The sequence below is a fragment of the Apium graveolens genome, chromosome 10 (assembly GCF_009905375.1).
Source record: "Apium graveolens cultivar Ventura chromosome 10, ASM990537v1, whole genome shotgun sequence".
In the NCBI taxonomy this organism is placed as follows: Eukaryota; Viridiplantae; Streptophyta; class Magnoliopsida; order Apiales; family Apiaceae; genus Apium; species Apium graveolens.
The window spans coordinates 196,014,405-196,030,011 of NC_133656.1; the positions used below are offsets into that span (position 1 = coordinate 196,014,405).

At 40.1% G+C, this 15,607-nt stretch overlaps 1 protein-coding gene across 1 annotated transcript; it reads right to left on the reverse strand.

Moving 5' to 3' along the window:
- Positions 1 to 13,215: 13,215 nt before the first annotated feature.
- LOC141693314 (cytochrome P450 CYP736A12-like) lies at positions 13,216 to 15,207 on the reverse strand. Its single transcript, XM_074498376.1, has 2 exons — positions 14,534 to 15,207; positions 13,216 to 14,194 (listed from the first exon to the last, which is right to left on the reverse strand). The coding sequence occupies exons 1-2, from the start codon at positions 15,200 to 15,202 to the stop codon at positions 13,367 to 13,369; spliced, it is 1,497 nt and encodes a 498-aa protein (XP_074354477.1). The 5' UTR covers positions 15,203 to 15,207; the 3' UTR covers positions 13,216 to 13,366.
- Positions 15,208 to 15,607: the final 400 nt, after the last annotated feature.

Here is a 15,607-nt window from a genome sequence, read left to right on the forward strand (position 1 = left end):
TATATTGTAGCTACCAAGGAGCAAGAAGAGAGGATAACTTGAGAAGACGGAGGCCACACTTCGCTCAAGGGAATTTGGGAATACAATAGAAGAGCGTGGAATCAACCATTAACAAGGTAATCCTCTTTTCGTAATCTTTATCGTAAAACGTACTAACACCCTAAGTCCGTGGTTCCCAACAAGGAGATCCCGGGTGACGAGAACCCCCCAAGGAAGAAAAAGAAGTCAGTTCCAACCAAACCTCCCCGGGGCAAAGCTGTTGTTTCCAGCCGGGTCATCTGTGACTCGGAAGGGAAATGCCCGGATGGAGAAGCCGTGAAGATAGGAACCAAATCTCTAGTCGACCTAGCCGGGTTCATGTCCAGTATCCCTTCTGAAGATGACTGGGAGGAGGTCGAAGGATACAACATGGCTGCTACCTTGAAGAGGGTAATTGGGCAATGGGGGCATGTAATTATTGAATTTCCAAGTTTTTAGTCCCAGATTGTGCCCCCCAACTTTGCTTCTGTACTCAGTTTCTACCTTGTCTTTTTCCATCTTGGGAGCGGCATATCCATCTGCTCGGACGTCGCTTTTACAAAGATCCGGGAGGCCAACAACCGGACTAGTGCTGAGAAGTTACGGGCTGATGGTTTAAAGGGTGAGATGGAGGAGGTCCAGGAGAGCTTTTAGATTATTGAATCCGGATTGAAGGAGAAGCTGAAGGAAGAGCAGGACCGGGCTGATGGTCTTGCTAAGGAGGTGGAGAACCTGAAGGCCGAACTTGCTGCCAAGGAAGATTTGAATAAGGAGGCCATAATTGCTGAGTTCAAGGCCAATGATGTGTATGACTTTGAGGTCGCCCAAACCGGGGTGTCCGAGGTCCGCAGATCCTGGATCGTTGCCGAACGGCATATCAAGACCGATCCGTTGGCAAATTGGGACAACTTCATCCGGGAGTTCCTTGCAGCGAAGTCAGCCGTCGAGCAGGGTCAGGGTGAACCGGAACCCTATGACGGCCCCCACCCCAGCTTCCTTTAAATCAGTTGCAGCTTTGTTAAGCTTTTCGGGCCTTGCCCATATAATTCCCGTTTCCTAGGATTTCTAATTTCCGTATTTGAATTTGAAGAATTTGTAATATTTGGATTTGTTCCTGATTGGTGGCAATCCGGATTCTACTTTAAATTTCACTTTCTTTGCCTTGTATATTCCTTTAATTCTAAAAAATATTTTCTTCTTATCTTTTGGTCCGAGTAGGACACTCCACCCGGAAATTTTTGCTTTCATGAGCCGTCCGGATCCTGACTTTTAATCCGGGCTGTGGATATATCCCCCAACCCGGATTAGCTTTATAGCCGGGTGGTTCCGGGTATGAAGCCTTGTCAGGGTTGACATTGCTTTTCTTATGGTATATAAATCCGGGTATGGTACCATAACTGAATTTATAGTTGCTTCTGCTTTTTGTACTTAAAAAATAATTCAGGTACACAATAGTTGCTTTTGACCCGGATTTGGATTATCATCCGGGCTTGTTTTGGTTTTTATATTGGTTTTCAATCCGGGTATGCTGTCATTCCGGATTGATGAGTGCTTATTTGTTTTATGTACTTAGAAATCAATCTGAGTACATAATGGTTGTGGCAACCTGGATCTGGAATCTTATCCGGGTTGTTTTTGCTTATAATATTGCTTTCAATATGGGTATTCCCCCAATCCGGATTGATGATTGCCTATTTTACTTTATGTACTTTGAAAACAATCTGAGTACATAATGGTGTTGGCAACCCGGATCTGGAATCTTATCCAGGTTATTTTTGCTTATAATATTGCTTTCAATCCGGGTATTCTACCAATACAGATTGATGATTGTTTATTTTCCTTTATGTACTTAGGAGTCAATCTGAGTACATAATGGTTGTTTTTAACCCGGATCTGGATGCATGTTCGGGTTGTTTTTTGCTTGTAATGTTGCTTTTAATCCGGGTATGACACCATATCCGGATTGATGATTGCTCTATTTACTTAGAAATTTTCTAAGTAAATAGTGGTTGCTTTTATTTTTTGCTTCCAATCCGGATGTGAGACTATATCCGGATTGTTTTTTGCTTTCGTTACTATTAATTTTAAAGAAGTAATAACTTTCTGGGAAAGGAAAATTCTTTTCATTGATTTGAAATTTTGTTCATACAAAATATAGGATCATAGATTGGTTGCTTGCCATAGGCTACAAGTTTTTGGTTGCTTTTTCTACTGGTAGAATTTTCTGAGCCTGAGTCCATGCCAAGTGTTTGGGATCTCAGATTCATCCATATTCATGAGCTTGTATGAGCCTGGCCTTAGAACTTTCTTGATTTTATATGGGCCTTCCCATCTTGGCATTAGCTTCCTAGTGTTGGTGGGATCTGAAGCTTCCGTGTCTCGAAGAACCAAGTCTCCAACTTGGAAGTTTTTGACCCGGGACTTCTTGCTGAAGTGCTCTTTAGTTTTTTTCTTGTACCTCTCCATCCTTGCAACAGCCTGGTCTCTGACTTCATCAATTAGATCAATATTTGTTCTGAGCCCCTCCTCATTTTCTATTTCGTCAAAGTTTATTGCTCGGTGGGATGGGGATCCTACTTCAATTGGTAACATCGCTTCTGTTCTGTAGGCTAGTTTGAAGGGTGTTTCTCCTATGCTTGTTCGGGGCTGGTCCTATAGGCCTATAGGATATTAGGCAATTCTTCTGGCCATCTGGTTTTGCTTTCCCTCGGCCTCTTCTCGATCCCCCAGAGTAGGATCCGGTTGGTTACTTCTACTTGGCCATTCCCTTGAGGGTAGGCTACGAATGATTTCCTGTGCCTGATACCCTGCTCTTGAAGGTAGGATTCGAATTCTGATCCAACGAACTGTGGCCCATTATCTGAGACCAGTACTCTCGGGATCCCGAACCTCATCAAAATGTTGTCCATGAATTTGATGCAGTCTTGCTGGTTTATTATTCTCATGGCCTTTGCATCTACCCATTTGGTCATGTAATCGATGGATACTAGTAAGTACTTGAGGTCTCCTTTGGCCCTGGGGAAGGGTCCAATGATATCAATGCCCCATACAGCAAAGGGGATTGGTGACAAGACTGAAGAGGGTAGGACTGGGCTCATCCGGGTGACATTGCTGAAGATTTGGCATTCTTTGCATTTTTTCACAAAATCTATTGCATCCTGGTGAATAGTTGGCCAGTAGTACCCTTGTCTTATGATCTTGTGAGCTAGGGCCTTTACGGACATATGATCCCCGTATATTCCTTCGTGAACTTCCATCAGACAGTACTGTGCCTCTCCCGGGCCAATGCGATTTAGGATTGGAGATGAGAAGGTCCGGCGTAGAGTATCCCCTCTTCAATAAAAAATTTTGATGCCTTGGCTTTTAACCTTTGAGCCTTCCCTTTATCTTCCGGGAGCTCTCCTTTCTCCAGATAGTTGATAAATGGAGTCATCCAATTGGAGTTGTTGTCTATTTCCATGACCTCTTCAGATTCTATGCTTGGTCTCTGTAATTCTTCGAAGTAGACGGAGCAATCCAGGTCTGATGAGTTTTGAACAAGTTTAGATAATGTATCAGCTTCTGAATTCTGCTCTATGCAGATTTGAATGACTTGTGTTTTTGGTATCAAGGCGAGGTAGCTTTGGACCGGAGCTTGGTACTTGGCTAGGACTGGATCCTTGGCTATGTACTCGCTGTTTATTTGCTTTACCACGATCTGTGAGTCGCTGTAGATTTTGAGATCCTGGATCTTGAGGGTTTTTGCTAGCTTGAATCCTGCTATCAGGGCTTCATATTCCCCTTGGTTGTTTGTTGCTGAAAAGCCAAATGAGATTGCTGTTTGGATTGTGAATCCTTCTGGGCTCTTTAGGATGAGCCCGGCTCCTGATCTTTCATTTGTTGAGGAACCGTCAACTTTGAGAGCCCAGGCTCCTATGTCTTGATCAGTGTTTCTCTCAGGGTCAATGCTTATGGGCACAGTCTCTTCTTCCGAGAAGTTGCATTCAATGATGAAATTAGCTAGGGCCTGGTCTTTGATTGATGTTCTTGGGGTGAAACTCAAATTGAATTGACTTAGCTCAACCGCCCAGTTTACCAACGTTCCTGAGATATCTGGCTTATGTATTATCTTCCTTAAGGGTTGGTTAGTTACCACCCATATCTCTCTTCCCTGGAAGTAGTGCCTGAGCTTCCTGGATGCTGTGACCAAGGTAAAAGCGAACTTTTCTAGTCTTGGGTACCGGGTCTCTGCATTTTTTAACACTTGGCTCACATAATAAACTGGTTGTTGTTTGCCATTTTCTTCCCTGATCAGGGCTGCTCCAACTACCAGGGCCCCTAGTGATAGGTAAAGGGATAGGGGCTCCCCGGGTTGGGCTTTGGTTAACACAGGGGGTTGAGAGAGGTACCCTTTAATTTCTTCAAATGCGCTTTGACATTCCGGGCTCTAATTAACTTCTTTCTTATTGGTTGCTCCTTTTAAAATGTCAAAGAACGGTAGGCATCTCTCTGCTAGCTTTGAGATAAATCTTCTGAGTGCTGCCAGTGACCCTGCTAGCTTCTATACATCTTTTTATGTTCTGGGAGGTTTCATCTCCTGAATTGCCTTTATCTTTTCTGGGTTGGCTTCAATTCCCCAGTTTCTTATCATGAATCCAAGAAATTTTCCTGCCCCTACTCCGAATGTGCACTTTTTTGGATTGAGCCGGAGTGAGTATTTTCTCAAGTTGTCAAAGCATTCTCGTAGGTCTCCTATGTGACCGGGGATGCTTGTGGACTTTGCAATCATGTCTTCAACATAGGATTCCAGGTTCCTTCCAATCTGGTCTTTGAAGATTTTATTCATTACCCTCTGGTAGGTTGTTCCCGTGTTAGTTAATCTAAAAGGCAGCATTTCATAGGCATAGACCGCCCTGTGGGTAATGAAGGCTGCCTTTAGGATATCCTTGGGATTCATCTTGATCAGGTTGTACCCCAAGTAGGTGTACATGTAACTCAGCATGACGTGCCCGGATGTTGCGTCAATCAATTGATCAATATTTGGCAAGGGGTAAGGATCTTTGGGGCATGCACTGTTTAAGTCCGTGTAGTCAATACACATTCTCAATTTCCCGTTTGCCATTTTTACCATTACAACGTTTGCCAACCATTCCAGGTACTTGACTTTGCATATGATCCCAGCTTTGAGTAGTTTCTCAATTTCTTCATCTATTGCTTTCTGCCTTTCTGGGGCAAAATTTCTTCTCTTTTGCTTAACTGGCTTCCTCGCGGGGTTGACGTCCAAGCTATGCATTGCTATGGATTCATCCAAACCGGGCATGTCTCTCGGGCTCCAGGAAAATATAGCAGAGTAACCCCAGAGTAATGATACCAGTTCTTCTTTGAAGGTAGTCTCGAGTCCGGATCCTATTTTTACCTTTTTGGATGGATCACTTGTACTGATTAGAATTGTTTCTGTTTCTTTAGCGGCCTCAATCTTGGCGTGATCCATATTTGATACGAACTGCTGGATCCGGGCGTCTGCATTCTTCTTCATATAGATCTGGGATGTCATCTCTTTTTTTTGCTTTCCCCTACTTCATTTGTTTCAGGGTTGGTTGCTTGCACAGTAGGATTGACCTGGCCAAGGCCTAGGCTCAATTTAATCTCAGATGTGACTTGGTTGCTTTTTTGCTCTTTTGAGCATGGTTTGGTTGCTTTTGGATCTGGGAGGGATTCTATGATCTGGACTTCTTTTCTCACATCATCCCTTGAGTGGGGGCGATGTTTCTTAATACTTTGCTGTTTTTGAAGTACTGCGGCCTTCCTCTTGTTGTCTTGATGAGTTTCATCCATTACCAGATCTTGGCTATAACATCTTTCAGCGATCTCATAATATCCCTTGACTTCTCCTACCCGGTTGGGGTTGGGAATTTTATTTTCAAGTGTGATATGGAGGTGATTTCTTGGATCCTTGTCAGGGCTGAGCGCCCGATTATGCCGTTGTAGGATGAGGGAGTGTTGATCACGTAGAACTTTATCACATGGTTGACTTGGTTCGGGGCTGATCCGAATATCACTGGCAAGTATAAGGTTCCCTGGATCGGAACCAAGTTGTTCCCGAACCCATAGAGAGGGTCCTCTCGGGATTCATTGGAGCGTACGCTCCCAAGCTTCATCCGGTCCACGGTATGCTTGAAAAGTATGTTTACTGAAGATCCATTGTCTATCAGCATCATTCTTACTTCATTATCAAAGATGTCAAGTGCACTACCAAAGCTTCATTGTGGTTCGGGTTGACCCCTTCATAATCTTTGCTGCAGAATGAGATCACCATCTCCGGGTAGGATTGGATGGAGAATACTTCATCTCCTGAGCCCGGGCTCCTAGGGGGAGAGTGTGACCCTCCTAGGACCACATTCACTACATTTTTTCCTTTTCTTTGCCTTTCTTCTTTCTGATTTGCCTCTCGGGAGATGTACTGATTTAGGTGGCTCTTCTTGACTTGATCTTCAATGAAGTATTTGAGAGAGAGACAATTTTCAGTTTTGTGCCCATGGGTTTCATGATAGTCGCATTGCATGTTTTAAGATCTGCTCTCTGAGGAAGTCTGCATGGGCTTCGGTGGGTAATAGAATGGTTTTTCCTTGATCTCATTCAGTATTTCTTTCGGGGTCCTATTTAGTGGTGTCAAGTCTGGCTCTTGCCTAGGCTCTCTGACTTTCCTAGGTGGACCTGGATCACTTTTAGATTCTTTCTTAGGACCCAGTCTTTGAAATATTGGAGTGTTTTGCATGACGTTGGTCTGCTGGGATTGTTGGCTTTCCTTGAACTTCTTCTCCTGATGGTAACCCCCTTTTGGTCGGTCATCAGAAGTTTTGTTCCTGGATCCTCCATTCCGAGTCATTCTCATCGCCTGGAGAACATCTGTTTCCTTTATGAACCTGGCTGCCATAGAGTAGGCAGTGACTAGGCTTTTTGGCTCTTTATTTATCAACTCTATAATATACCTCTCATTGTGTTCCGGATCCAGGTTCCTCCGAAATATGCTTAGAGCCTACCTCTCATCAAGATTCGAGACTTTGTTTATGGCTTCCTGGAATCTCCGCATATAAGTTGAGAGCGCTTCATTTTCATATTGGCGGATTGTTTCCAAGTCACACATGTGCATTTCATGTGTCTTATTGGCTCTGAATCTTCTAAGGAAGGCTCCCCTGAACTCTTTCCAGGAGTGAATGCTTCATGATGGGATCCTGCTGAACCATCTTTGAGCCCCCCCTTTGAGGGTCGAGGTGAAGAACCTGGACTTGGTTAAGTCGTTGTAGTAATATATTTGGGCGATTTGTTCAAAGTAATTGAGGTGCTCTTCCGGATCCCCCAATCCATCAAAAGAGTAAAAATTGTAATATTTGAGATTTTTTTGTCGAGGGATGGCTTCTAGGGAGTGACTGAAGGGTGTGAGGGTCTCCCCAATTTCCAATCCAGAATCTTTTTCCATTTTTCTCTGAAGCTCATAAAACATGTCTTTCAGATCCTTCTGCCCCTCCTCTTCGTCGTCAGAAATGACCTCGGGGGTAGGGTCCCTCTGAGTTCTTTTGCCTTTTGTTTTAGCCAGGAGCCTCTCCTCTTCCAACTGCATTCTTTTCTGAATTTTTAGCTCAAGCTTTGCCTCTTCTTCTCTTCTTATCTGTTCCCTCATTTCTTCCAACTTTTTCTTCCTGGTTGCTTCTGTCTCCTTCCTACTGCCTTTTCTTGCTCCTCATCTTGCTCATACTCTATCTGAGCCCGGGCTTGTTCATCTCTGTAGAGCCTGATTGCTTCAGCAAGTTCATGGCTTGTTAAGTTGGCCATATGCTCCTCTGCAACTGGAACTGGTGTACTTGTACTGATTGAGCTCAATGACATTCCTGGCATCCCGGACCGGGGTATGTTGTGTCAATGGTTGCTCCTGGAGGGTCTCTTGGTCCCCCCAGGTCCTTGAGCTTGAGAGGGGTCCTGGTCCTGAACATGGGCACTGGCGGAGGGCCTACCAACCGTACTTTTTCCTGCTCTTACCATTACCATAATTGTACAAACAACTGACAATATTAGAGGCTAAAAATGTGGATCTAAGGTTGCTTTTTTTTTTAAGATTACAAAAAATTTCCAGAATAATACCAAACAAGCTTTCTGGGTTTTGCTAGCAATACTATTGAACAAGAATAATAGGCTCTAGAACACAATGACAATATGCAAACTAAAGCAGATCTGGGTTTTAAAACTATCAAAACTATCAAACCCCAGGCTTTAAGACTATCAAGATTATCAAACCCTAAACGATCAAAATTAACAAACAAGTGCGGGCTCACACAAACGTGGCCTAAAGTAATGAGCTCACACAAACGTGGTTAAAATGAACAACATTCATATTCAAGAGAGGGTATGGTTGTTTGTGTTCTTACAGGCTTAAGATGTGGACTCTCTTAAGAGTTTGCTGATGAAGGTGAATCCATGGGCACCGAGACCCAAGGATGGAGCCCCCTCCTTCTAGCGCCAAATGATAACTCCGGTGAGCGGGGCGGCTCCGTTCGACGCCGTTCCTGGACCTTCTGGGTGTTAATGAGGTGTAGCTGCTGGTTGGGTATCTGAAAAACAACACCGGAAGGGGGGTTTGGCTCCCACGGCGCCTCCGGTGTAAGAATCGGAATAGGGTTTTGGAGAAGACGAAGATATATTATGTAATATAAAGGTTATTGTGTGTGTATATGGATGTGAGAGGGTGAGTGTGTAAAAGTGTGAATGTTTTTCTAACCCCTAAACCCTTCATCTTTGGGGGTATATATAGCCCAAGGGTAGGGTTTAGGGGTTGTTACCTCTAGATCAGGGTCGTTGGTTCTTGGGGGGCGGAGGAGGCCTGGCTTGGGTGGATTGCCTACACGTGTCTAGGGGAGGACCACCTTAAGGGTGTCCTAACGGCCTTCTGACACGCGCCGTGTTTGTCTGATATGTTGGTTGTTGATAGCTGTCATCGTCACGTGCCCACGTACCCTTTCTTGGCGGGTTGTGGAGTGTGCATATGCTTGCTGGGACCCCCCTCATAGCGATCTTGGCCCTGGTCCGGATCCAGGTAGGCAGACGATCCAGGTCATGGTCTGGATCCTGGTAGGTAGGTGATCCAGGTCCCGGGTTGGATCCTGGCTGTGAAATGATCCAGGTCCTAGGTTGGCCCTGAGCCTGGGTCTCTCAACTCGATTGCGCCGAGTGAGGGGGGTCTTGGTTCATCAATTGAGCCTGATATCCCTTAGATCCAAGTAGGGCCATAGACGGGTTGCTTATACCCTATCAATAAAGAAATTCACACGGTGTGAAAAATTAGCCTCCCGATCTTGCCTTTTCCTACTTTTTGATAATTGGACTTTTGTTTTATGTAATTACAGATAATATGTAATATCAAATGGAATTGCTTAGGCTTAAAAAAATTATATTTTTGAGAACTAACGTGGTACATTCTTTCACTTGGTTTGTCTCAAAAATCATATTTTTGAGAACTAATGTAATTGATGCCTTGCTTACAACATCTGGGCTATCACACAAACAAAGAGATAACTTCCATCAGAAGCTTAAGCAAGATGTCATTTACAAGTAATCTAATCAACAAAGGGATTATAATGACATGCATTCCCCACTTCACATGCGTCCACAGGGATAGTTCAACAACTCTACCCCTTCAAACGGGTCAACTGCAACTGATGCCCATGGTACTAGGTCTGGTGATTCTTTTAGAATGGCTAATCAGACCCAAAAGCAAGAGGATCACCCCCTGCATTACTTCGTTTGAATCCGAGATCTGATTGGGCAGATGATGAGAGGGATACAGGTCATGTCACTGCAGACTGGGGCAGAGATGATGGGCTTACCAGAAGTGAGCATTACTGGGATAGAGATTATGGGATTTCTAGGACTAGTGTATTACCACAAAAGTCCCCTAATGTTACATATGGAAATCAGGCTCTGAATGACTTTGGGAAGGGTCTTTACCTGTTGATGCATTATCATCTTTGGTGTCGGTGCTCGTGATAATGCATCAACAGGAATATGGGAGTCTTTACCTGGCAGAAAGGATACAAGCATGAGCAAGATGGGAAACAATATCGGAATCACATGGTTAAATCTACTATTCAAAGATCTGAGCAGAAAGATCAATTCGGAGATGGACTATCCGTTAGATCCAGGGGTGATGTTTCACAACACATAACACTATCCAAATCCTCAACGTCTTCTGGAAGTGAAGGGCTTACAGTCAATGATCCAATTCTAAATGGAGTGAACATTCTCTTGGTTTTTGGGCAAAAATGATGGAATATGTATGCAAATTAGTTATTGTGTGCCTTAATGAGCATTTTTAGAAATAGATTTTAAGTTATACTTGTAATTCTTGTAGAGAACCTTTGTATTGTAAATTTAATTTCAATTGTGAAATAACAATTAAATTATTATAATATCATTTTACTTTAAAATTGGTTTATTTTATTTAATGAGATTAATTTTGTAAACAGTTGTGTGAAACCCACTTAAAAAATGATGAAAACCGTTGTATGTCTCACTACACATACTTTTTTTTTTAAAAACTGTTGTCTTTTGATATTCTTTGCAATGATTTAAATCCTTTACACCATTGTCTTTTAAACAAAAAACATTCATGACAACGGTTTTAACAAGTTAAAAGAAGTTTATAAACTGTTGTTTATGAAAATATCGAATAAGTTAACAACAATGGTTTTTCTACAAAACTATTGTTGTTAAGTTAGGTAGACAATAGTTGAATAAAGAAACAGTTGTTTAAAAAAATTTCTAACAATGATTAATATAGAGTACCCGTTGTGCCTTGTTGATTGTAATCGGTATTGAAAAACGTTGTTTAATCTTGCTTATTACAAGTGTGTAAACAACCGTTGTCCAACTTTCGATCACACGAGTATTGGATAGACAACAGAAACTATACTTGTCACACAACGACAAAAAAATAGTTGTATGATTGCAAATATGTTGTAGTGTCAGTTGATTTGTGAATTTTGTTGACATAGTATTTCTGAAGTTGAATGTTAATACTATTGGCTGGAGTTTCTTCTCTTTCTTATGTTGTTTTACATATGTATGATTAGCTACATACTAACAGTCTAGCAAATTAAAACATTTCTGCAACATTGAAATTGCATGATTTGAGGAGCGCAACAATGTATGATATTTATGTGATAAAAATTAGTATTTCAAATATTTTATTTTTAATTTTTAATTACATAATTATAAATAAAATGAAATATCACTCAAATTATAAAAATTTTATAACTAGTATTATGGGACACTTATACTTTTTTAATAGGGACACTATGTAAAATAAACATATTCATACTTTAAAAAATTAATCACTACAAGAAAAAAGAGCAAAAGCGACCAAACAAAAGCGACCAACTATAAATTCCACAAAAAATTATGGCTTTTAAGGTCAAACTCACTTGACAAAAAACCGCGCATAAAAGCGACCGGAACCGGTGGATTTTGTTAGCAGTCGCTTTTATTCGGTGGATTTTATTAACGGTGGATTTTAGTTGGTGGATTTTATCAATAAAAGCGACCGACTATTTTCCAGCGGTCGATTTAAAGGTTTCAAGATTTGGTGGGAAAATTGCCGCCAAAATAAAGCCTGAAATTAGAAAACAAAAGTGACCATCCGGTCGCTTTTAAATTATTTACCAAAAAATATTAAAATAATAGAACGGTCATTTTAATAAAAGCAACCGCTAGCGGTTGAATTTATAAAAGCAACCATTTTCGGTGGATTTTATAAAAGCGACAGCATATGGTGGAATTTAGGCTCGAAAAAATTGGCAGCTTCTGTCTTATCCTCTTCCCTTCGATTTTGTCCCTACTTTCATTTTCTCCCATCTCCACTTCCATTTTTCTTCCATTTCAAGCTCAAATATCTACTACTTTCAATTCAAGTAAGTATAATTTCTGAACTACTTATACTTTGATTATCATGATTGTTGTTGGTTTATTTCTCACATACATGTAATATTAATTAATATAATTTAAATGAAATGTTAAATTTTAATTTTTAATAATTTAAATGTTGTCTTCAAAATATAAAGTAGTTTAATATATTTGTTAACTTTCTCCGCTTGATAAAAGATAACTTGAATTAAATCATTGAAATAATTAAAAAAATAAAATAATTATTGTTCAATTGTTTTCACTAAATATCTTGTACACATAGTAAATTTTATTTAGGTATATTTTGTTAATTAGTAATATATTATTAATTATACTATCTATACATCTTGTAGATGACATCGGATCTAGTTGGATGAATCGTCGATTTGATGCAAGGAAAAATTTAACAGAAGAGTACAAAATTGGTGTTGATGGTTTCATTAAATTTGCCGTTGGAAATACAGATGATTCAAAGGGGAGAATAAGATGTCCATGTAATGAATGTGGAAGTTTTTATATAAAAAATTCCGATGATGTGCTATTATATTTATATCGACATGACATCATACCCGCATATACAACATGGTATTTTCATGAGAAGAGTGTTAGATTGCGGGTTGACATTGGAACGAGTTATATAAATATTTATAACACGCATGATGATTTTTATAATGCACGTGAAATGCTTGGAGATTTTGCCGAGGCAAATAATAATTTTGAAAGTTTTTATAGGATGCTTGATAGTGCTTCTGAACCACTTTATCCTAATTGTACAAATTTCACAACATTATCATTTGTGAGTAAGCTATTTAAGTTTAAACATAGACATGGTTGTAGTAATAAGGGATTTGATGAGTTACTTGAATTCATTAGATCGGTGTTGCCTGAAGATCACAAGTTGCCCCTGAGATATTATGATGTGAAAAAGTTAGTAAGTGGGTTGAGCATGGGATAAGAAAAAATTGATGATGTCCAAAACCAATATACCAATTTTTGACCGGTCGTTTATTAAAAACAGCTAATTTTTGGTTTTACGAGGGCATGTGTCCCAATTACCCCAATTACCCCAACATGAATCTGCCTTAAAGAGAGCACATTATTCCTTTGCATCACAATAGCCCTTGAGGAGAGTACATGTACTCCTCCTTCAAATCACAATTCACAAGACATTAAAAGGCCAACATGGTATACCTTAACAAAATAACATAAATGAAATGAATTTATTCTTTTTTATTTTTGAACGAATTTATTGTTTTGAGAAACTGATACCTCAACCAACAACAACAACAACAACAAAAACACACAAAAAAGTACATGAAAAAGTTATTCTTAGCATGCACATGCACTAGTATAACTATATATAATATATACCACATCATTCATAAGTTCCAGAAACTTGTAACAACAATGGAGTTCGGTATCATGGGATGCGAACACAAGGTATAGCGAAAAGATGCTTCGCTCTTGGCATTGTCAGACCAAATGTTTCACCCATATCCATTTCAGCTGGTGACATGCCATCAGGTAACTCCCAGTTAAAACTGTGCATTAACTGAGCAACCACCAGTTTAATGTTTACTAGACCTAGTTGCATTCCCGGACAACTTCTTCGGCCGGAACCAAAAGGTATAAATTGGAAATTTTGTCTTCGGAATTCCATTTTAGTACCCATGAATCTTTCGGGTATAAATTCATCAACGTTTTCAGACCAGATTTGTGGATCTCGGCCTAATGCCCAGATATTGACGAGAATGCGGGACTTTTTTGGTATATGATATCCATTTATCTCAATATCTGCCATGGACTCGCGAGGAACTAACAGGGGTCCAACAGGATGTAATCGCAAACTTTCTTTAATGATCATGTCCAAATACTGAAAATTCGGCAAATGTTCTTCTTCGACAATCTGACTGTCCCCTACAACACTTTCAATCTCGGCTTGAAGTTTCTTCACGACCCTTTGATTTCTTACAAGTTCAGTCAAAATCCAGTCAATAGAATTCTGAGATGTATCCAACGCTCCCATAATCATGTCCAATATGAGTGCTTTAACATTTGATCGATATATTGATTTTGATAATTGCTCATATCCACCAATAGTATTATTTTGTAGAGACAGAAGGACATGAACAAAATCCCCGTTAGGTTTTACATTGTTATTCCTAGCATCTTGCTCATGATCATCAATGATACTTTCTAAAATTTTATCGATTGTCTTGAAAGCTACCTTAAATCGACGACCCAATCCCTGTTAAAAATAAAATTACAGTGTAAGATACTTTTAACTAATAATTAGGCTTATATGTTGTATCAAGTCTAAGAAACCTTGGGATCGGGGAGAATTGAATCAGAATTTATTATCAGTTGAGTTATCTACTCTACACGATAAGGTATTATAATAAAAAATCTGATAAAAGAAATAGAGAATACAACACTACTATTGTACTCTAGGGATGGGCGGATTTTTGTTGGGTCTGATAAAATGCAAATACAAATGCAAACAATTTTTTGTTTAAAAAAAAAACTGCAAATTTCAATTAAATGTTTACTGTGTATTAAAAAACCCAATAAAATTAACCGGCCATACCTGAGGGTCAAAAGGCCTTAGTATTGGGAGGTAATCTGCCAAATTAAATTGTCCATGCAAACACATCAACTCAGGTATAACTTGACTCATGTCATTGTCTCTACTTTTCCCGAACAACATTCCGCATGTCATGTCTTCGATCAAACACGCCAATTTCTCACTAACGTTCACCACCTCACGTGCGACTGCTGCCTTTCTTAGGGACTCGACCATAAACCCCAGCTCCTCCTTCCTCTGGGACGCCATGGACTCGATCTTGTTAGTGCTAAGAAGCTGAGAAATGCAAAACTTCCTTACACTCGTCCAATATGGTCCATACTCGGTGAATATGATGGCTTTGTTGTCATACGATAAGATTTTGCTTGCTTGTGTTTTCGGACGGCTAGCAAAAACTGTATCGTGGGTCTTTAGGACCAGTTCGATGAGGGGTGGAGATGAGATGACAATGGTCGGGATAGAGCCTAGACGTAGGTACATTATAGGACCATATTTTTGGGATAGTTTTGTTAAGACTCGGTGTGGAAGTTTTCCAAGCATGTGGAGGTGACCAATAAATGGTATTCCCCATGGACCTGGTGGTAATTTGCTTAAAGAGCGGAGATGGATGAACCAGAACCACCATAGAGCTCCGATCACAGCAAATAGAATCATGTATATAGAGTTAAACATTTTTAAACAATGTTAAATGGACACTTTTTTTTGTCAGAATGTTGTAATGTACTGTATGTATTTATAGGATTTTAACAAAATGGAACAAGACCATCTCAGTGAAAAACAACCGCTGGATACGTAGTTGTATTAATATATTTTAAAGGGGTGTAATTGTTTAACTAGAAAATTTACACCTAACATGTCAAGTTTTATTTGTTAAACACTCTATAGGTTGTCAGGTTTGTTAGACAGTTAAAAAATATTTGATTTAATTGATAATGATATTATTGAATCATATTCAACAATAAATGAACAATAGCTGCAATATGCTTAACCAAAGTTTAATGAAATTGAGTTTGTTAGAACAACCTAGTTTGTTAAGGTGAGTCCACTAGGATACTTTTTTGTGACTATAAAATTTGT